Source organism: Actinia tenebrosa, unplaced genomic scaffold (assembly GCF_029948245.1).
Source record: "Actinia tenebrosa isolate PJP-AT-01 unplaced genomic scaffold, QUT_ActTen_1.0 PGA_scaffold9__36_contigs__length_13948895, whole genome shotgun sequence".
In the NCBI taxonomy this organism is placed as follows: domain Eukaryota; kingdom Metazoa; phylum Cnidaria; class Anthozoa; order Actiniaria; family Actiniidae; genus Actinia; species Actinia tenebrosa.
Window position 1 is genome coordinate 4157410 of NW_028292586.1, and position 22985 is coordinate 4180394.

Genomic DNA, 22985 nt, shown 5'->3' on the forward strand with positions numbered 1-22985 from the left:
CTTGTGTCCCTAGGGATCCCCTAGACCTTCCTCACATGTCCCTCTGACCTTACTCCTTAGAATAGGTGTCTTTCCATCCTTGTGTCCCTAGCGATCCACTAGACATTCCTTACACGTCCCTCTGACCTTACTCTATAGACTAGGTGTCTCCATCCTCATATCCCTAGGGGTCCCCTGGAACTTCTTTACGTGTATGTCTATTTCATTCACGTGTCAAAAGGGATCTCCTGTACATTCCTTTCATGTCCCTCTGTCCATACTCCATAGCTCCTATGCCGTTCCATCCACATGTTCACATGAACGTGATAGGAATATTTGCTTTTCGGACTGTTCTTTTTTTGAACCATTCATAATTTGACATTATCAACCGCAATATCCCATCTGCCAGAAGGGTTTTCTTTATTAATGTACATAGATAAATATAGATAAATAGATTGTGTAGTTCCAGAAATCACCCATACCCACCCCACAGAGGAATTTGGAATTTCCGAAGAGTAGGGAGGTCAGAGAAAGAACAAAAATTACAGAGTTCTGTATGGAAGAAAATTGGAATTTTGAATTCCGGGCGGTAGGGGGGTGTCTTGAAAAATTCCTCCCTGAGGGGGGTATGGATAATTTTTGGAACTACACATTAATTAATACTGCTCTCTCTTATTTTCCTTTAAAAAATGAAAATTTAAGTGAGGACTGAATAAAAATCAATAGGAGAAAGAAAGAAAGAAATTGAAAACAAAAGAGAGGAAAAACGTGCGAAAAATGTCCTTTGTGTGCCCGCGATATTTAGAAGTTTGTTATTGTTTTGCCGGGCTTCCTGTGGTATCTAAGGTCAAACGCATGCGCATCATCCGATTTTTGGCGCGATCACCAATACATTATTTACGAAGTAAGGCTTTGTTTGTCCGTAAAAAAGTCCTTTTTTATTTAACTTGTAACAGAAAAGAGCCCAGAATTTACATAATGAGAGACCCAGTGCCATAGTGTCAACAGTGTAAGGCCGTTTGAAAGGTTTCAAGGCGGTAAATATTCTGCGGTTAATCTTGGTTACAGAAATTCAAAATGGTGGTTTTAAAAATACCAACTTGGTAACCAACTTTATCGATAAGAAACCCCATAAAGATGACGAATACTTCAGTTTATCTTGAAGAAAACGAGGTCATAAGGCTTATCCTCCATTTTTTGAACTCTCGGAGGCTTCACAAGTCGATGAGGAACTTGGAGAGAGAAAGTGGAGTTACAAATTGTAGCTTTACTGAAGACGTGGTGTTCCTTCGTCAACTCATTTTGGACGGTGAATGGGATGCAATTTTGACTTTTGCAAAACCCTTGGAGAAGATTGAAGAGTTTGATATTAGGAAATTTCGTTATCTGGTACTGAAGGAAAAATTCATGGAAGTTTTGTATTTTAAATCTGGAATTGAAGGGGTTTCTTCAAGCTATTCCATTGAAGACCTTGTCAAGTGCTTGAATCAGCTTGAACAAGATTGCCCTTTTAAGAGTGACTACACAAAATTATGCTGGCTTTTGACAGTACCAGATCTTCAAGAACAGCCTGAATACAAAGATTGGAATCCAGAAACTGCACGTATTAAATGTTTCAGGGAGATTTTAGAGCTGTTAAAGAATGTCATGCCTGTTGAGAAGCGCAGTGGTAGCAATAAGACCCCAAAACATCCTGCAAAGGATAGACTTGTTACTTTGATTGTCAAGGGGTTGTGCTTTGAGGGCTGTGTAGATTTTTGTCATCAACGTGCAATCAATGGCGAGGCAGATGACAACATCCTAGAAGTGGCGAAGGATGTTTTGGGTGGCACTTCACACGAAAGTACTGGAAATTTTTTGTCGTGGTTAAGAAGTCTACCACAAGAAAGCTTTCTTGCTCCTTTTGAACCACTGTCATTGGATGTTGACTTTAAGAAAGCCGAACACTCAAAAAGATTCCGTCTATCAAACAAAAGACTTCAACATGAAGCTGAAAATCTTTCTAAAAGTTTGTCTCTTTCAGAAAGACCATCAACTGCCGACAGTGCTCCTCGTCTTACGAGCACAGTACAGAATAAGACTACATCTTTAAAGGAAGCAGAATTCAATGAACGATCTCAAAGTGCCTTGGCTAGTGTCAACAAAGTATCAAGTTCATATAGTAACTTTCAATATAGAGGCGAGAGTCCAAATGTGAATTTCCAACCTGTTAATTCTAAATCAAATGGAAATGGCCAAGACACCCAAAACGGCATCCCGAAAAAAGACACTTCAAAGCCCAGCAATTATAATGTCAGTGGTGACATCCTTCGTAAAGATTTCTCTGATACATCGCCTATGATAGTTACCAAAAATAATGTGCAGCCAAATGTGGTTGAGTCTGTACAAGGAGTCAGAGACAGCCAAGATTCAATTGATCGTTTAAAAACTAACCAAGAGAATAGTGTTTTGAAAAGGTTAGAAGAGCATGAACAAAGACAAATGCAATTGAGACAAAAGCTTATGAATGACAAAAATTCCCCTCCATCGTTAAAGGGGATGGAAAATGGGAGTGTAAGAAATGGAATGGCTGGTAACGAAGAGCTCCGATGGCAGAATGGGATAAGCAATGGTAGAAAAATGAATAATGTAGGTGACAGTGATGGTGACAGTGAATCTCCAAGGAATTACGAAGCTAAGAATGGAATGAAGTCAACCCAAAATACAACATCAAACAGTCCTAATAATGAAAGTATTTCACATTCTGACAAAAGAATGTGCCGAGAATCACCAGTTGGAAAAGAAGTATCACCTAGTTTCAAAGACAATGATGACATAGAGGCACCATCACACTATGCTGTTACTTCGACGCCGTTAACAAAAAAGAAACTTAAGCCAGAACCTTTAAGTTTTGATACAATTAACTATGAGGCACCTACTCATTTAGAGCCAAAAGATGAGAGAATTAATGTGAGTGAGCAAAAATATGCCGAGGAGGTGAAAAAAGGTGAAAGCCCTCATATGGATGAACGAGAAGTGGTTAGTCAGTTTCCGAAAACCCCTAAAGCAAACATTTTACCTCCTGGACACTGTATAGCATTGAAGGATGGATCTGGAGTCATGAATACAAGGTTAGTCATGAAGACACATTCCGAATAGATTACATGTTTGAGGTTGTACATTAATATACAGTAGGACTCAAAATAATAGCCAGTCAATAGAGGATTTTATTGCAAAGTTAAGGTATGAAATAAGATGATGTTTCAAAGCTACAAGCGCAGTGTACTTTTATCGTTTAACTTTGCAATAAAAGGCTTTAACAAGAATCTTATTGGCATTTGTCGGGTCTAATGCCTCTTTGGCCATTCCTGATTGCAGCCACATTGACTGGTCTTGGTTGGTCAGTCCGGTATGGCCAGTCAGGATGCCTGGCCATTGAGCAGCCATCTTTTTAGCCCTGCATTAGAGAGCAATCCAGTGGTTTAGCCCTCTTTAGCACTCTTCAAGTGGTTTAGAGCTCCAGAATTAATTAAGTGCATCCAAGACCCAGTACCCACTGACAGCTTTAGGTATAACAAAAAGTATGTAATCATTAGGCAAAAGGATTACAGAGCTACAGTATATAATAGTAACAGAATTTAGTGTCAAATTATGTAGACAGTTGACGTAAGGCTTTTGGGCCTGTGCTTAGAGAAGTGCTTTCTGTTTTTATACAAGTTGATGATGAAACTTTTAACCTTGATATTTTAAACTGAGATAAAGTGTTCCTCATCATTTACTGCTTTGCCTTTCTTGGTTAAATATCATCCTGAATCTATACTGTAAATTCTTATGGTATTGTGTTAAAACGTAAAAGAAAAAAGTTATATAGACAGGGATAAAGGGTGCATTGTTTACCTATCTTAAACTAGCCTGGATAGAGGTATAGAGTCTGTTAACAAATACATTTATATATTTTTATATATCATTTCAGCACTCCAAAATCTTGCAGAGACAGGATGTCCAATACTCCAGGACCTCCAGCCTCACCAGTCTATGTTCAACCCAACCAAACAACATCAGATAACAATGGCCATTCTGTCATTGATGGCAAAGAAGACATGAGTAGCGTTTTACCTAACGATAACGATGATGATGAAAAATTCCTTCAATATGAGGTTTGTAATAAATTGTTTTATTTTTGATAATGCCAGTCAATGTTGAAGCTGGTTCACTTTGTTTTTCGGCATACAGCAATGTAGTTCACAAATATGCAAAAAATAGAATCTTTTACAAGCAGACATAGATTGAAATTCACTCCAGAAAATTTGAGGAAAGAATAAGAATTTAAAATATCATGGTATATTTGAAAAAAACAGAAATTCAAAATGGTATCACCGAGTACAGAAATTTTTGAGCCCAGTTTCTGTGCATATGCTATATCTTTTTAATGCACGTATTGCAACACTCCATGGCTGTTTCCATTACCGTCTATTTCACACAAAAAAATGTCATAAATTCTATATTGGGTTTCCTGTGTAATATAAGTGCTAACACAGTTATCCCATTACTCTTTTTACCCAAACATCAATAAATAACTCAGGATTATTTAAATCAGGATATGAATGTCATTTTATCAGAAATATCTTAATTTTGTCATAAATAATTTTTTTTTTTTGTATGTTGATCCGAGGTCTTATTTTAGTGATGGTCAATATTTGCAAATATCCAGTGATCCAAACAAATTAATGGAAAATTGGTTATCAATGCTAGCTTATTGGGTAGTTTTCAGTTCATTTTTACAATGTTTAACAAACCATGGATAATTTTTGATGTTCACATCATTGCGTCAATGACTTCAATGTCTGAAACATCTTTTCATGAATTAGCATGTAAGATCCCAGAAAGTTTGATTTGTATGGTTGATTTGAAGTGACAATGATGTCACACTACTTTACAACTTGTCCACCTGTTGTTTTGATTGACTCTTCAACATGACATCATTACCTCAGTCAGTTGTGTTGAGAAACTACGTTTCCTTGGTCAGCCCTATGCAAAGTGTTTTAGTTCCGATAACTCCAAAACAATCTTTGATTCCTTCCAAGATGCCAGTTCATGACCTTAAAGTAAGTAATCCCTTTAGATCCATTCATGTCTGCAAAACCATGCCAAAAGCACTATTGAAACAAAACCTTTTGTCACGCTGGTTCAGAATCTAAATGGTTGGTGAATCTGACACTTTAAACAAAAATAGCATGAAATTAGCTTAAAGGCTCATTTTAATGCAATAAGCGGAGCTTGAAGAAATGGTTAGGGATTTGATTATTTTTGTCTTAACTTCACATGTCCTAAGTGTCATGTTTGCAATTCCATTGTATTCATTTTACATCTTAATCCCAACATTATTTCCAAGGCAAAATTTCTTACATGTACAAGTAAACATCTCTCAAAAAAAGTCCACTTGAATATTTTTTAACTTGAACTCCTCTTAAATTTGCTCTGCATCATATGGGTTTTTTCCTTCCTTGTTTTTATAATTTTGAATGTTTTTTAATAATTCCCATCCTATAGTTTTATATAGTCTATTTTTAGTTGATGTTATGACTTTATGGTCCGCTGGCATGGAGCTGTGACCGGTACCTGTTAGACTCTAGTCAGCCTTCATGGTTCATTAGTTATGGTACAAGGTACAAGATACCTTGCCATAGAAAATGCAGTATTTACAATTCACTCAAAATCTAGGAGAAAAAATCTTTAAAAAAACAGATCATTTTAATAGGGACTAATTTATGGTTTTCAAGGTTTCAAGGTTTTTTTTATTTCCCAGAATGAGAATTTTATACTTTAAATCACTATTTAAAAAAAATTAACTGGGAGGAGCAGAAGAAAACAGTTTGAATTTATTGTTTGAATTTATTGCATTATGCCAAGGATTTTTTGTGTTGCTTTGATTTTGCCATTTTGTATTCCAAGTTGAGTCCCATCGAGCTCAGTGTTGCATGTGAGTGGAGTTGTTTGTTGGTGCTCTCCTGTGCTTCGAGGGTTTTCCAGGTTCTCTGGGTTTTCCTCCCTCCACAAAAATCAACTTCTAAATTCCAATTGGAATTCAGTGGAAGAAGAGCCATGTGGAATCCACTGTTAATCCCATTATTATTATTATGTTAATAATACCACATATCACTTTTGATGTAAGCAAAAAAATACCAAATAAAAAAAAATCATTGAATATTTTTACAAGTCAGTTTGCATTCCTAAATGTTAGAACCAGGAAAACCAAGCACTAGGCATGGTGAACGACGCCCCTCCACGACGAGGACCCAAGATCAATGGGGTACGTCGGACACTTGTATCTACTGGCCCACCCATGCCGCCAAATAAGAGTGCCACACCCCCAGAAGAGAGAAGAGAGGCCAAAACACCCAGGCAAGACAGGCCAACTTCTAAAACCACGAAGCAGGATTTAAAGGGGAAAGCTTCACCAAGAGATCAGAAACAGGCACCAGTCAAGAAAATAAGTAGGGAGGAAACAGGAAGTGGAAAAAGGAAAAATAGTGGGACTACTTTTGTGGTTGGTAAGGGTAAGTGTGAAGCAGTTAATACACTATAATAGTCCCCTTCACAGTTCCCTGTGCCATCTTGAAAGATAGCCGTGCCTTTGAATCGAAGCGAGATGAATGGTGAGCTTGCAATGATAGAGACATGTGAATAATTGTCCAAGGTGTTAATAAAAGGTCTCTATCATTGCAAGCTCACCGTTTGTCTCGCTTTGACGCAAAGGCATGGCTACCTTTCAAGATGGCGCAGGGAACTGTGAAGGGGACTATTGCATAGTATAGCAAGTCTGCTGCTCATAATCTCTCTAGTTGCCTATCCATTGATTATTTCATTAGTCCATCCATTTATCCATCTATTTATCCATCATCCAATTGACGACTCTTAAAACTCCAGTGTATGCGGGTTTAGCCTCGAATCCAGGAGTTGCTTGTTTTATTATTCTAATTTCTGCTTTTGTTTACCGACCTCAGAAGTGAAGCCAAGCCTGCATACACTGGAGTTTTAAGAATCATCAGTCTATGTAACCACCTACCTACCCATCCACCCATCTATTCATGTGTCTGCTCATTCATCCTTCTTTCCACCCATTCATTCAACACTCTTCCTTGTATCCATTAGTCTGTCTATCCCTTATCCATGTATCTTCACTGTTCATTTATTATTCTTTCTATCCATTCATCTAGCACTCTTTCTTCTATCCTTGGCTTTGTCTAAATCTGTCCTTCTTTTGATCTGTCCATTCTCTTCCATCCATTCATCCATTTGTATGTCCAGTCATTCTCACATCTATCCATGCATCCATTTATCCACCTACCATTTCATCTGTCCTTCCACGCATCCATTAAAATGTTCTTTTATCCATCCACAGGGAGCCCAATTTAGATTAAAGTGCATGGTGAAAATAAAATCTAAAAAATTAAACAATTATTTCTTAAATTTGAGATCAAGATAATGTTCTCCGTAAAAGGAAAGAGTGAAAAAAATCAATAAAAAATGCACTAGAAAATTTTTTCGTGCACACCTTTGTTTTTCTATATGATTCCCCTCTTATTTAATTTTTCCGATTTTATTTTCACCATTAACTTTAATCTAAATTGGGCTCCCTGTGATCCATCCATTCATCCAATCTTCCATCCACTTGTCCAACAATCCATCCTCCCATAAATCCGTTCCTCCATCTTTCCATCCCTCCATCCCTCCATCCATCTATCCATCCATCCATCCACCCACCCACCCACCCATCCATCCATCCATCCATCCATCCATCCATCCATCCATCCATCCATCCATCCCTCCATCCTTCCATCCTTTCATAGATCAGCTTGTCCATCAAAGTATGATCTCATCCCATTTATAATATTTACAGACACGCCAAGTACCACTGCCAACCTGACATACCATAAACCTACAAACCAACAATTACCTCCCAACGTATCTGAACCAAAAAGCAACGAAACAACCAGGTTGATGGAAAAACAGAGAGAACACTTAGCATCCACATCAGAGCCTATTAGGTTCTGTAATGTAGCAAGTTTAGAAGATGTACAAGCTATAAGAGCAGTTGCCTTTCATCCTTCTGGAGAATTGTTTGCAATCGGTTCTAATTCTAAAACTCTTAGAGTGTGTTCAGCTTCTGGTCTCTCTTCTTACAAGAAAATGGAAAGGTAGGTTTGACCAACGCTTATTTGGTGCTTAAGTTTTTTTTGGCTTTTAGTAGCCTCTTTATTATAAGATTTGGCACTCTTTCTAGGTTAACGCTTTTGTCCTTCAAATATGGGTGACAATGCTGAAGTATTGTTAAAACATTCACTGTATCACTACTGTCAGTGATTCCTATGCCAATCTTTTGCAACACTTAGTATGTAATAGGACTCCATGCTGTCCAATTAAGAAATAATTGGACGAGGAAATTCCAAGGACTTCCAAAATTGGATGGGGCCGTAGGCCGAGTCCAATTTGGCAGTCGGAGGAATTTTTCGAGTCTAATTATTTCTTGATTGGGGAGCATGAAATCCCATTACCTATTAATTATATAGCTTCCTAATTAATCCCAAATCAACAAGACCTGTCCATGATGAAAAGGTAAATTGTACACCGTGAAAATATGAAAAAACTTACTGACGTTTCGGACATGTCTTATTCTATCATATATTCACTCCTTTCTACCACTTCTTTCTCTTTTACTCCGACGAAGGACTAGCGTCCGAAACGTCAGTAAGTTTTTTCATATTTTCACGGTGTATAATTTACCTTTTCATCATTACTGTTTTATTAGAAACACCGACGCAGCTCACACTAGTTTTTAACTAGTTATATCTTTTTAAGACCTGTCCAATTAAGAAAATAATTGGACAGTTACCTATATGGGATTAATGAGAAGCTGTATAATTAATTCATTGGGTACATGTCAGAGTAGAGGGCATAACAAATTTGAATTCTCAATCAATGTTGTGTTTCAGTGCAAGTGACTTGATTTCACCTCAGCCTACCATATTATTCAAGCGTAACCGACACCACAAGGGCTCTATTTACTGCATAGCATGGAACAACTCTGGTGATCTCGTAGCAACTGGGTCTAATGACAAAAGCATTAAGGTGCTTCACTTTGATGCTGAGAACTGTACTCAGATTGGACCTGAGATGGAGATGAATATTCACAGTGGTACTGTTAGAGACTTGGCTTTTGCGTCACGCAGTGGGGGATCCAATGTCATTGTCTCAGGAGGAGCAGGTTAGTAAAGTTAACACTACCCCTCCCCCCTTTATCTCCTAAAAGTTTTGCAGATTTAAGTGATAAAAGTTATGATTTTCAGACCATCCACTTTTGAGGTTCAAAATCGCATTCAGGGTAACCATTTTTAAAAGCCTAATTTCAAAACCTTTACCCAGTAATTAATTACCTGGCTGGTTGTATTGGGAAATGAAATAATAATGATTTTCTGAAACATATTAGTAAGTTATACTATGCGTTTGCATGGTATACCATAGACTATCCAATGAAACGCTCTTATTTTCTTTACTTTTTTTACTTACTTATCTGAAGTAAAAATACAAGTATTTGTGACTAACTAGTGGGATGTTTCATGGTGTGTCATGAGAAAGCATTTTATGACTATATTATTCCCCACTATTGAAAATAAACCTAGTTGGCAATGCCTGATGGAAAGCAACCGAAGAGTACTGCCGAATATACAATAGCTATCTTGCATTCTGATTGGCTATATTTTCAATGTAGTATGAGATAAGAATTAATGTACTTAGTTTTTGATAGCTTCTGTTTTGAAAATCCTAATATTGTTTGCACTGCCGACAGGGAATGGTAACATACTCATATCAGACTCTAGCACTGGTAACACCATAGGACAGCTAACAGGCCACTCAGGCCACATCATGAGTGTATTTGCTGCCAAGGATGACATCATTGCCTCAGGATCCAATGACAACACGGTCCGTCTGTGGGACCTGAGGTCGCAGAGATGTATTGACGTCATTGCTACTGGGGAGAGCTGTGTAGCATCTGTCTGTGTTAGTCCTAGTTGTCGTTTGCTCTCGTCAGGTACGATATGCTATAAAATTGATTGATTTATAATAATAACAATTATAATGATGATGGTGAATTGGGGATGAACATGGGAAAGAAGTGCAATGCATTTTTCTGAGGTTACATAGTACTAAGGCCGTGTTCATAATGTATGGCAGAGGAAGGGGGGACAGGTGAAATTGAGGGAGGATCAGGAAAATTTTGGTAGGAAAAAGGGGATGATGGGCAAATTTTTATCATAAAAATTGGGGGGATGCACAATTTTTGGAAGAAGCTACAAGCCTTGCTTAGGGGGGATCGTATTTTTTTGCATGATTTTAAGGGAGGGTGTTAAGAATTTTTCTAGACATTTCAAATTTTCACCTGCCCCCCCCCCCCCCCCCCCCTGCCATACATCATGCACGCAGCCTAATTATTAATGATAACCATATTCCCACTAGTTTCAAAAAAACTAATTTCAGCATATTTTTATTTTGGCCTTATTTCAATATACCATATTTTTATTTTCCTTTATTTATTCATCCATCGTAGGCCATGAGGATGGAGGATGTATGATCTATGACATCACGGCAGGCAGAACTTTACAGTTCTTCAAACCGCACACCTTAGACTGCAGGTCTGTGCGGTTTTCCCCTAACGGGCGCTACCTATTAACAGGCTCTTATGACACTAGTATTATTCTTCTGGACATGCAACATAACTTAGAGTGCAACATCCCTCCGTACTCTGTCGCAGCACAACACAAGGACAAGGTGATTCAGTGCCGATGGCATCCATATTTAATGGCATTTGTCAGTAGTAGTGCTGACAAAACTTCTTGTCTTTGGACATTAGACTGCTAAAAAGAATAATATTATATTAATTATCTCTCACTACATACTCAGCTGCTTAATTCAATCATCATCCAATATAGCCCCATTACACAATACACTCGTATGACAGTTTATTATCAATATTTTGAAACTCATTTACAATTTGAGGCTTCAGAAACCTCAGAAATCTCTGGTTTTTTCAAAAATTTTCTATTCTTAGCCTAAAGAATTTGAGACATTAGTAATCATCAGATCTACAAATGGGCTATTAAGAGCTTTATAATATTCTCTGATACCAATTTCAACAGAGATAAGAGTTTGATATACGAGTTGGTAATGATATTCAACTTTCATGTATCATTATAACTACCCCTAAGGGTATTATTGAATATCAATTGTTGGTTTCCAAGTAACCATCTTTAATATCATTCAAGTTTATTCCTTGAATGTCTTGAGGGATCTAGAAATAATTTCCACTTCTTAAAATAGATTTCAGTTCTCCCGTACGTGACCCATCTCACATAATAAATTTATGATTAATTGCTGCAACAGTCTTTTTGTAATCAAATATATCAGGATTATTGTGTGATGTTTATATATAGTCTGCCACAGGGATCAATGCAATTTAAACGTGCCATGGGGACTATTAGGCCATCAACCACAACATCTTCATTTTACATTTTCCTGAGTCAAAATATTATTAACCTATAGTAAATAGACCTAGGCATAGGTATTAATCAGGCATGCTATTTAAGTCTTGGTAATGACCAATCTAAATCCCCCCAATATTTAATTTCCCAGGAGAGAAACATTCTATTTATAACCTAGTGGCCATAGTATCATGTCCTTTTTGGCATTTTTTGCTCAAAAATTAATGATTATGATTATAAAAACGAATTTATTTTTGTACATAGTAAAAATCACGGGTTTCAAAAATTGATTTCAAGAATTAAAACTAGTTGATGTTAAAGATTATTTCAAATAATTATGATTATTAGCATGAATGTGAGAAGTTTTCTATTAAAAATGGAAGAATCATTCTGATTTACAAAATTTAGATTAATACACTTGTGTTCTTAGACTTAATCCAAGTTTAGCTTGACTTAGAAGGCAGTATTTGGAAGTGTATTTATTGAATATTTATTTTGTTATGGCAAGAACAGTATTAAATATAATAAACATCAAAAATGTGATGGTTAAAATATGCTATCAAAATGATGGGAGTCAGTGTGGGTGGAAAATGTTCTCGCTAAAGACCACTTGTCATCCTCTTGAGAATAAGATTCTTTTTCAAGTGCACATCCATATTTTAATACATCATTCTTTTAAAGTATTGCTGTTAAATCGCTCTCTTCACACAAAATGGAAATAGCTTCAAGTAAGTGAAACAAGGAATCAAAATTGAATTTGGAAAGGCATTTAGTGTATTTTAACAATCATACCAAATGGAAGCCATTTCAGTGTTGTGGTATTCCATTTCTGTGCAGAAGCCATTTCACTGCTCTTGCATTTTCTTTTCTGTACAAAAGGTGTGAAAGCCATTTCAGTGTTGTGGATGGGAAATTGCTTCAGTGCTATGTCATTTCAGTGTTCTGACATCCCATACTATGTCAAACATGGGAAGCCATTTCAGTGTCATGGTTTACCTTTTATGTGCAAAACATACAAGAAGCCAGCACTGTGCATGGCATACCATTTGTGTGCACAAATCAATGGGAAACCACATCAATGCTATGGCTTCCATTCATATCCAAAAGTACAGAATGCCACTACCATGAATGCTATGACACACTTAGTTTAACTGTAGCAGGGGAAAATGAAAATATTTAGAAATATTACAATAAGAATTCTTAGTTGAATTTATTGTCAAATATGACATCATTAAAAAATAAAAAATTTCGATAGATAAATGAGTACTTCCCACTTAATTTCCCCACCAACTTTAATTGAGATTCAAATATTTTACAAAATATTGCCCTGAAAAATAAATATTTGTAGTTTTGCTGTTCTTTTTCCATTTTATTGTAATTGTTTAAATGATTATAAAATATCCCGGCTTCCACCCTGGGCTCGAGAGGTTCTATAATATGTGGACCCCAGGTTACCACATGATATTTTTTCTCAGAATACACACTTAATTCTTAGTCTTTAGGGTCATCAGAAGTAACCCAAAGCAAACCAGAACCTCTTCCACATAGATTGCGATGACACAAACCTGGTCCCCCTGGGTTGAATGTTTTCTTCAGCATAGCTCCTCGTGAAGCTTTTCAATTTTAAAACGTTGTACCTACAGTGGCCACGGGAATGAAATGAAAGATGGAGAAAGGGGAAGGGTTAGAAGGAATCAAACTAGCTAAAGCAAAATGCAATAGGGAAATTCAAAACTACTCTAAAAAGCAGGGACTAAGCGCCCAAAAACTCTTGTGGAGCGCTCTATTCCTCTCTGGCGCTACCGCCTATGACCTGCTGTTTCATTGAAATAAGACCATGTTTCTTCTACATATAAGATTATTATTTATAAGCATAGGTCCAATTATCAGAGATTATGAACAACTTTCACTAGAGCGCATGACAATTAAGCAAATGCAAACAAACAAAATTTCCTTAAGTTTGCTTCTAGGCTTCGATAGGCTTTCTTCAAGCTAAATTTAACTGTTTTTGTAAGATTGATTGCACTTGAGAAACCATTGATTCAACATACTTAACCACCCACACACCCACCCCCACACCACCATCAACCCTTGAGCAACAAACACCTGAATGAACAAAAGCAAAACAAATTAAGAAAAAACAAGTTTCAACTATATTTCAGTTTTCATTTAAGTGAAAGTAATTGCCGCTTTTTGGCAATCAAGCTTTCTTGTCAAGTTTTCCTTTCTTTACAATAATAAAGTTTTGTGCTAATTTAATACAAACCCAACAAACCTACAAAATAGGTTCCTTTAGAGAATCAAAATAAAAGCTTTAATAACAGAATGGGGAATAAATAACCTATGTTTGAAGGGAAGAAGATAATCCTCCATTTAACAGTTGCGTTCAGTGACTACAAATACACATAATAGTTTCATCTCCAGGTTGGAAATGCAGCACATAGCAAAACTATAGTTTATCATGCTCAGCAACTCCTGCCTTGGCTGAGAACTATTATTCGTGTTCACTGAATGCAACTGTAAGATGGAATATTTAACAACTGATTATTTGTCAGTTCTAAATATTAGTGTACCAATGCCAATATAAAATTAAGATTAAATATGCTTTTCATGTTTTTTGACCTAGAAAATTCAAGTTGCAGACTGAGATGCTGTGCATTTTCTCTTATTTTTGCTTTCATCAAATTTCCAAAAGTCTGTGTTATATATTACTTGAAATCATAGTGTATGGGTGGAAGGGCCAAAAAACTGTTCATCTTGAAGTTTATAAAGGTCAAAAGAGTCAGGAAAAGCAATGGTACGGGGAAAAAAATTCTGGATAGCACATTCAGTATTAAATATAATGCAAGTCATACTTTCACTAAAATATTAGTAACCAAAAAATCTTACCTAATGAAATAAAGTGTACAGCTATAATATTTAACTATGAAGAAATAATTATTATAGATTATAATATTCATTTAATGAAAAATATAAAAATTTATTTTTCTGAGTTTTCAGTAGTTGCTGTTCAATATGAAACGTCTTGACATACAATATCAATATTCAGGTGCAAAATGTCATTGACTAGCACCATGATTATTGGTGAAATTTTGATAATTCAAGAAATTGCTATAGGCGTTAATTAATTAAGGCCTTCATTGAATTATTAATTAGCATTAATATTTTGGACGATATAATTATATTGATATATAATTTTTCAACAAGTCTAACTCAATCAAAAAATTTGTACAAAGTTACCATTTTATCTAATATATATGTAGTTACACATTTCAGGTATATTAAATTCAACTGCGATAAAAGCAATACACACATATAGCTTCATAAAATAACTGGCATACTTTGCATTTGTTTTATATAATTTATTCACTTGTTTCATGCTTTGTTCAGCAGTATTGCACTTCTGAAAGCACACGAGAAGCTCGCACTTTACCCATACTTTTGTCACTGACTGCGTTTACTACTGAGTCTTGGCGGGAAAAAGTTGTGCACGAGTGAACTCCGCCTTTCCGTATTATTGAATTATGCAAGAGTATGGATGTTTTAGAGAAGCCAAATACAAAATGTAACATCACCAAATATTAACCTATCAACTCTATAGCTTGTCTATTAATTTTCAGATCCAAAACTACCATAATAAATAAATATATGTAAATTAATTGACCTTTATATAAATACAATCAAGCTATAGTTTTGATATTAATTATGTGATTTGGATATTTTTAAATTATCACCTTAACACCAACTTTATAAAAGCTAAAACTAAAAATCAAAATGACTTTTTACATGCACACGAAAACTAACTATTTATGGAGTGATGGCAGATTATATTAATATTATAGTTTAAGCAACAGAGTAAAAGGGATAGCATTTTTTTAACTGAGAGGCAATGAAATATTTCAAGTCAAGCTTAGAAGGAAAATATTTCCATAATATTTTTGAATCCACAGTCTCCAGCTAGCTATATAAATAAAATATGAAATAATAATAATAATAGTTTATTTAATCATGTGTTGTCCAAGAGCGTAGAGCTCGTTCAAAATATGAATGTGAATGAAACCAGTCTTTTTTAGCAATGTTTAAAATAGTTTAACTGTCGTGTAAATTTTGTGGGATTACTCAACGACATTTCAGCCCTGACACCACTGGTAACAACTAGCTTGAAATTCATTTTGAAATTCAAAATGCTAGGAAGCTATAAACCTTTCGATTCAAAATGGCCATGCTATCTCCAAATGCTAGTAATCGGCGGGCCATGCATTGTGATTTAACTTGCACCTTTAAGTGTAGATCATCTTGTAGTGTTTACCAGTCTTTGCGGCCAATATAAGGAAGAATCGTCAATGTCAACTTATCAGAGTTAGCCATTATATTGTGTACCTCTGCAATAGTCTTAGTTTTTGTGTTTTGGTGGTTGATCTCTATCACCTCGTCACCTGGATTAAGAAGACCGGCCAGAAATTTGGCACCCTTTGAATCCATAATTCTACTTATGAAGATCCCCCTTCGAAAGTGTTTATAGCCCTTTTGAATGAAGAATCCAAAAAGACCATTATTTGGTCGCTGTAATTCAATCTCGTAAGCCATCCCTATGTCTTCACGCATGGTGATAATACGGCCCAAGACGTGTCCATTTGATGGCCTACTGACAGCAGTTGTGTGATCAAACCACACCTTGGTTGATTCATTAATATGAGATGGCTCGAGCGATGCTGCTTTCTTAAGCTTCGACCTTCTCTTCTTCCTTGAGCTGGACGATGCAAAAGGAAGTCTAGGTTTGTCAGTTGTGGGTACATCATTGACTACATAAAGTCCTGACCTTCGACCAAATCTTTGTAGAATTCGCTTCTTTCGTTTCTTCGGATTATCACACACTAGACCCCCACTGTTGAAGCCAGGTGTATCATCATGTAATGACTGTGAAAACCCAAGATTTGGTAAGCTTCGGCTTTTACATAGTCTATTTTTGTTGCAATCATTTTCGTCGTTGATTCTATCAAGGCCATATGTACTAAGGTACAGCTGACGAGCAGAGAGTTTTGGTCTTACTATGATTTCACTTCTTATGCTGTAGACTGTATCAGCATCAGATTCAATGTCATCTAAGCTTTCTACACTTCGCCGGTAGACATCCGAACCTGAAGTAAAACAAACAAGCTTTGATTAATTATAATATCATATATTATTATATATATTAATAGTCCCTCTTTGCAAGGAACATGACCTTGTCTAGTACTGATTGGAGATTAAAACTAAGGGACAAAATTATAATGTAATCTCGATAATTTGATTTTACAGATACCTGTAGATTTTGTTATTGCTATTGTCATGATTATAATATTTTTAACAATATATTTTTGAAAAATTTTGCGCCCTGATTATGACAAAATACAGCTAACGCTTGAATTAACTTAATTACGAAATGTTGGGATGGGCAAATGTATAACCTTGACTGAAGTAAAATCATTGTTTTCTTTTATTATCTAATTAAAGCAATTTGTGAAAATTGATTAATTTTCAAACATGAAGTACAAATATAGTAAGATTAAGAGTATTTGAAACTAAGACTCAACATGCATGGGATTGGGCGTCATACTTTAATAGCGCAGCACACTGATTCTAAAAATAGCTTAAAGATTCGGACAAACATTGCATTCTGTTTAACCGCTACGAGTATTATACGAACCAATAGCGCAGCGCAGTCGTGACGTCATAAAAACGAAGACAAAGGCGGAATTCGGGCAAACAAACTTACAAGTTTACTTTCAGCAGATAATTTTCACAGCCGATCCAGTTGATCTTAGTTTACATGGGTTATTATTGTAACTTTAACTAAAAATAGTAAAATAGCGCAGTGTGCTGATTCTAAAAATAGCTTAAAGATTCGGACAAACATTGCATTCTGTTTAACTGCTATGAGGATTATACGAACCGATCTTATTATTTTTGCTTAAAGTTACAATAATAATTGCCCTATTGAACAGTGATTCTGCACACAGTGTGAATGCCAATTCAACACTGTTTTTTAATGCTACAAGCTAGTAATCTAGATCAAAGAAATTTTGTAAAAGTGCAGCATTTTACTTTATTTCTAAAACAGAAAGGCCCAAAATAAACTAACTAATTATTTAAGATCATTATTAGTCTTCAGCTTATCCAAACAATGTTTATCACCTATAATTCATAGAAGTCTCAGGTTACCATTATTGTCCATCAATTTATCATTTTCTCTTAAATCATTTATAGCCACAAGCTGGATAATTATGCCATTGTTTTCGCGAAGATAATGTTGGTGTTAGAAGAGTCTAATTTGGAAATATATTTTTAGAAGCATGCTCAATATAGCTACTACAAGAAAAGGTTCCTGAAATATTATATCTTCATGTCTCATTAGTATTTTCCTGATGGATTTATAAGTCGTTTTTCTTGAGGTATACAACTTTTTCCACCAGCTTTTTCCACTAATTTGCCTTGAACTTTTAATGTTTGAAAGTAAAAAAAGGTATTTTTTTAAATAGCAGAAATAAGTTTTAGGACTCTCAGTTATTTAAGAGACACTTTTCTATGCTAACTGAGGTTTCCTAACTGATATCATCAACTTCAGGAAACAGGAAATTAATTTTGGTTCAATATGTATTGTTTTTTCACTTTAATCTACCACTGAGAGCTTAAAATATCCCATGAGTGACTATTAGGGTCTATTTATGTCTCAATTTAAGTCCTTAAGTCCAAGAGAATCACGGAAAAAATCAAAATATTTTGTAAAATTTTGATTTCTATACTTCCAAAATGTGAATCCTGAAAAAAATCAATTATTACTTTATAATCATTTTTGGCTCAAATTATTTTTCATCAGGACTTGACTAGCAATTATAAAGCTTTCAGCTCAAAAACAACAATTAGATTATCTCTAGTAAATTTATTTGATTCTCTCAAATTACTCTTATTATTTATAAAAACCCACAATTATTAAATTGATCAGTATTCATTGCGCTGGCAACAATGTTAGTTTACGATTCACTGTCGAAGCTGTTCAATCATGTCAAAGAAAAGAATCACCAAACTTGAACAGGAAATTCCATGAACTTTTCACGTTTCGAACCATAATGTCAACAAGCATTTTTTTCCACTTCCCTTAACTATGGTTTTTGAGAGTTTTCATGTATAAGAAAGAATTTTCCAAAAGAATTTCCGTATAAAAATCTTCGATATTTCTACTCATTCGCAAGCAACATTCTAAAAATATAAAACCTCTTTGGGGAACAAAGAAACGCCCTCCAGAGGTCAAGAAAAGCCGGATTCTGTTCCTCTTATTGTCCTAATCTTGCAAAATCTTATCTATTTGGCCTTTGAACCCCAAAAAAAGCAAATTTTTAAAAAAAATTGTAAACGTAAAAAAATTATGCCCTTGGGTTAAAATTTGGGGAGGGGGGGGGGGGGGGGGGGAAGTTAATTGATACAGCTGTAATCTTTTTCCCTTAGATGCCTCTTATTTATTTGTTTTAGATTATCATAATTAAATATTATTTACAATTTTTTAGCCAAGAAATAGGTATATTCATGTTTACTAAAACAGTTTGAAATTTAGTTTCCAAAAAGAAAATTTCTACGAGTTCTTCTGTCAAAAGTGGAAATGTTTTTTTCTAATTGGTAATGAAACCTAATTTACTAAGTAGGAATAAAATTGAAAAAATTGTCCGAAGAAAGTCCTAGAACGCGTATTTTTAGCTTGTATTGGTTTAAATGGGTAAAATAAACCAATTCATTTCATAAACTAACCATGAAAAACCTTTTGAATGCTGCTGTTGTTTTGTAATCTAAATGGAGAACCAGACCAAAATAAAGATAAGCTTAAATACCTGTTCTTAATGCTTGTAAGCGGTTTTTTCGGGCTTGATATTTGACGTCGTCTAGAGGGAATTCTGCTTCGAGACTTTCACTTCGAATACCTTGATTTCTAAATGCTGTTGACTTTAGAATCCCCTGTCGATCGACCCTTTTTCCCGGCTCGCTTTCATTCTTACAAGCCAGAGATGGTTGTGATAAGCTCAAAGACTTAGTTCCTCTAATATTCCCAGGATTGGAAATTGTAAAACCTGCACGTTTAGGATATATTGGTGGTTTTTGAGTAGGAATAAAAGGCTGATCTGCCGATATTCCACTGTCTTTATCAGACTCTAAACTATCGCCTGGATACAAGAAACGTGAAGACGTTCGCGAGTTGGAGGCTGTAGGGCTTCGTTCATGCGAGGTCCGCGAATGATTAGATTCCCTATCTATTTCGTCGAATGCACTATCACAGCTGTCTTCAAGGTGATGAGATCTCATAGAAGAGGAGAGAAGCGGAGCCTTTCTTCTTTGAGCTCCAGAACTGAGTTTACGATACACCGGTACATCTGACAGATCGCCAAGTCCATCGTTCTCTCCGACCTCGAGCTCTTGGCTCTGATTTTCAAACATCGACTGATCAATAGTCAGTTCAATAGAAGGTTGTTTAACCGTCCCTGATCCTCGCCACATATTTAAGGAAGACATAGATGCAGTGCTAGGAGAATTACGGAATACCTCGGGGTATTTCAGCTCGAGTTCACGAAACCTCGACCTCGCTCGTTCAAGCATTTCAGCGTGCGCTCGAAGATCTTCCTCAAACATAACAGTTCTTTTCTGATTTCCAAGGGGCGAATCCAACATACTCAAATTCCCGAGACTTTTCGAAAAGCCGTTTCTAGGTCTGCGTGAAATATCCAGCAAACTATTTCTCTCATAAGGATTCATTTGAGATAGCTTATTAGCTTTCGTAGGTAATACATCAGAAGTAGCGTCAAAGCTCATTCCTAAACGTTTTTGGTTGCTACGGTGCCGAAGACTACCGTCCATCGAATGTTCCATCATCTCCATCCACGGTCAAATCTTACGCTCTTTCTACCTAAAAAAAAGGATTTTCTGATGCCTTGAATTCTTAAATCAAAAGGTATTTTTTCCAAAGCATGTAGACTGTCAACTGATCTCTTGATCTTCTCAACAAAGTTCGAACATTGAATAACCGTCGTTGTCAAATGGAGCAGAAAATATACACCATGACGTCATGGCAGGCGTAACTTACTAACTTTCCGATCATCTCAGCCAATCATTGTGGCTCATTATAATTTATTCTTTATTTTTTGCAATTGTTTAAAATACAACTTTTGATTATATTCTATTTTCCCCTTGACTTAATTTAAGAGTGTATACATTGACAAATTAACGTGGTTACAAGGCTTAAGAATTCTGTCTTCGGGGATTTCTTGCGAAAGAAAGGCTGCTATTACGCGATTTTTTTTCCTGTCAAATCTTATAGTGTGATCTGTCGTCAAACCTGAGGGATACTTTCTTTAATCAATGCTATAGGGCTAGAATGAAGGTTTGAAATTTAGTAAAGAGCGATTATGTCGAGCCGGAATGCCAAAGAAATTTTATCCTTCTCTGACACACATTAAGATTAGAATAAATCGGGTGAAATCTGCCACCAAAAAAAAAACGGGTTTACGATCTTTTTTTCCGACTTTCAGAAAATTCGCGGAAGTGCGTGATGGCGGCGGGATCGTTCTGAGGCTATTACGTGGCTTTTTTTGGGATTCTCTTGCCTTCGACTCTGGCTTGGACGTCCTATATGCTTGTAGATCATGTTTTTATTTATAAAAACTGTGTTTAAACTAACTTGAAATTTTTTTGCGCTGATGTATTTTCTTAATAGAATCACAAGGCTGGTGTTTACTTCGTTTTCGAAGTGTCATCCACCTTCATCATTTCATCAGTGCAGGTGCTTTCGAGGTCTTTGCGCAAATCAAGATGATCTTAAAGATTGATGGTTGGAAGTTGTTTTTTTGAATCGACTTTAACTTATCAAGCGGGGAATTTGCTGCTTATTCAAATCGGTTAATATCCGGTATATATTTTCAATCACAATTGTTAACCAACGATTTCAAAATCATTTGCGATGTCATTCAAATAGTCTGAAAAAATCATTGGAAATTCTTTTTCCTAGTGATTTTAAAATTTGGCAACGCATTTAACACAGAACTATAAGATTTGACAAATACATAAGCTAGTTATGTTTGAAAAGACGCCTGGCTCGATAATTGAACATCTTTGAACTGCCTTACCGCCCACAAACAGACACACACACCAAGCGGGCAACTACATGATCAATATTCTTTGCGTTTAGTATAGAGCTAGGGAAGTCCTATTATACGCCCGCAGATAAGAAGGATATTTGTGAAATAAACTCAATTGCTCTAAAGGAAGCGAATGATATTTACTCTCGCTGGACTATGCGAATCGTTTAGGTACGTGGGTTTGAACTTCAGGTCTCAAACCATATTCAAAAGACTAAAGCTATGGTGGATGGAAATTGAAAGAAAGGGTCAAAAACTTAAATTGACCACGCAGTTTTCTATGGATTCCACAGAGAGAGCTCAATCTTTCTAATTCTGGATTTTATACTCGTTTCCTTTTCCTCTTTCTTTTGAATTTACTTCCTTTGCTTTTTCCACGTTGCATTTTCGGAAATCGAAAATACAACAGAAGGAAAGCATTCCGTATTGCATTCTAAGTTCGACAATGGCAAAAAACATTCTCACAAAATTCGGCTATACTGATTCTTTTTTGCTTTTGTGAAACCCAGTATATGTGGGATTAGTAGCTTTCCCACTGGTCACGTAGAATAAGTTTCGAAATTATCTTTTGTCTGGTCTGGCGACTCTGTTTTTCAGGATCTTATTTATCTTTTTTTCTTTTTTTATCTGTATTTTCGAGTGTTTGTATTTGTATTTGAATTTAAACTTATTTGTTTGTTTTGAATTTAGCGTTATTAAATGATAACGAAAAGATTTTAATCCGGCTTAGAAATGAGTTCGGATAGGAGGTAGTCGATGGCAGTCGATAATATTTTGGGGGGATTTTGCATTTGCAGCTCTTCCTTGTATTTGTTTCTTTATTGTTTTGTTTTGTTTTTCTTTCATTTTTTCTCTTTTCTCTTCCTTTCTTTCTTTTCCCCCCTTCTACTTGTTGTTTTGACTTGGCTGTCGACTTGAAAGTTTACACTATTTCGACAACCACACACACTGTACCATGAACAACACTAATAATACTTTTCCTCAAAAAATTCCTTATTTTATTTCAAATTGTATTATATATATATATATATAATATATACATACTTTTAAACATTTATATGTGTGTAAATAAACAAAGATTCACAGTTCAAAAGTTCTTTTGCTTCCAGTTTTTCTTTTTTTTTTTTTTTTTTTTTTTTTTTTGTCCTTTTCTTCTTCTTTTTGGAGTTGGACTTTGGACTAGCACACAGAAATCAATACAGACTAGACACAATGTTATCATTAAGGTCTTAAATACTAATATTTTCATTGGCCGATCAATCTCATATTCTCCTAATGCCAGCCATTCAGAGGTATGCGGGGGTCGAGCGCACTGCTTCCGAGTGAAACTAGGTTT

General features: G+C 35.7%; 2 protein-coding genes across 2 annotated transcripts; one reads left to right on the forward strand and one right to left on the reverse strand.

Annotated features, from left to right (window-relative positions):
* The first annotated feature begins 861 nt into the window (after nt 1–861).
* LOC116298616 (WD repeat-containing protein 47) lies at nt 862–12047 on the forward strand. Its single transcript, XM_031707135.2, has 7 exons — nt 862–3089; nt 3932–4115; nt 6200–6515; nt 7859–8156; nt 8952–9223; nt 9806–10048; nt 10565–12047. Exons 1-7 carry the CDS (start codon nt 1117–1119, stop codon nt 10873–10875), a joined length of 3597 nt encoding a protein of 1198 aa, XP_031562995.2. The 5' UTR covers nt 862–1116; the 3' UTR covers nt 10876–12047.
* Nucleotides 12048–13786: 1739 nt separating this feature from the next.
* Nucleotides 13787–20535, reverse strand: LOC116298621 (uncharacterized). The gene is made up of 2 exons (XM_031707140.2): nt 19355–20535; nt 13787–16633 (listed from the first exon to the last, which is right to left on the reverse strand). The coding sequence occupies exons 1-2, from the start codon at nt 20391–20393 to the stop codon at nt 15801–15803; spliced, it is 1872 nt and encodes a 623-aa protein (XP_031563000.2). The 5' UTR covers nt 20394–20535; the 3' UTR covers nt 13787–15800.
* Nucleotides 20536–22985: the final 2450 nt, after the last annotated feature.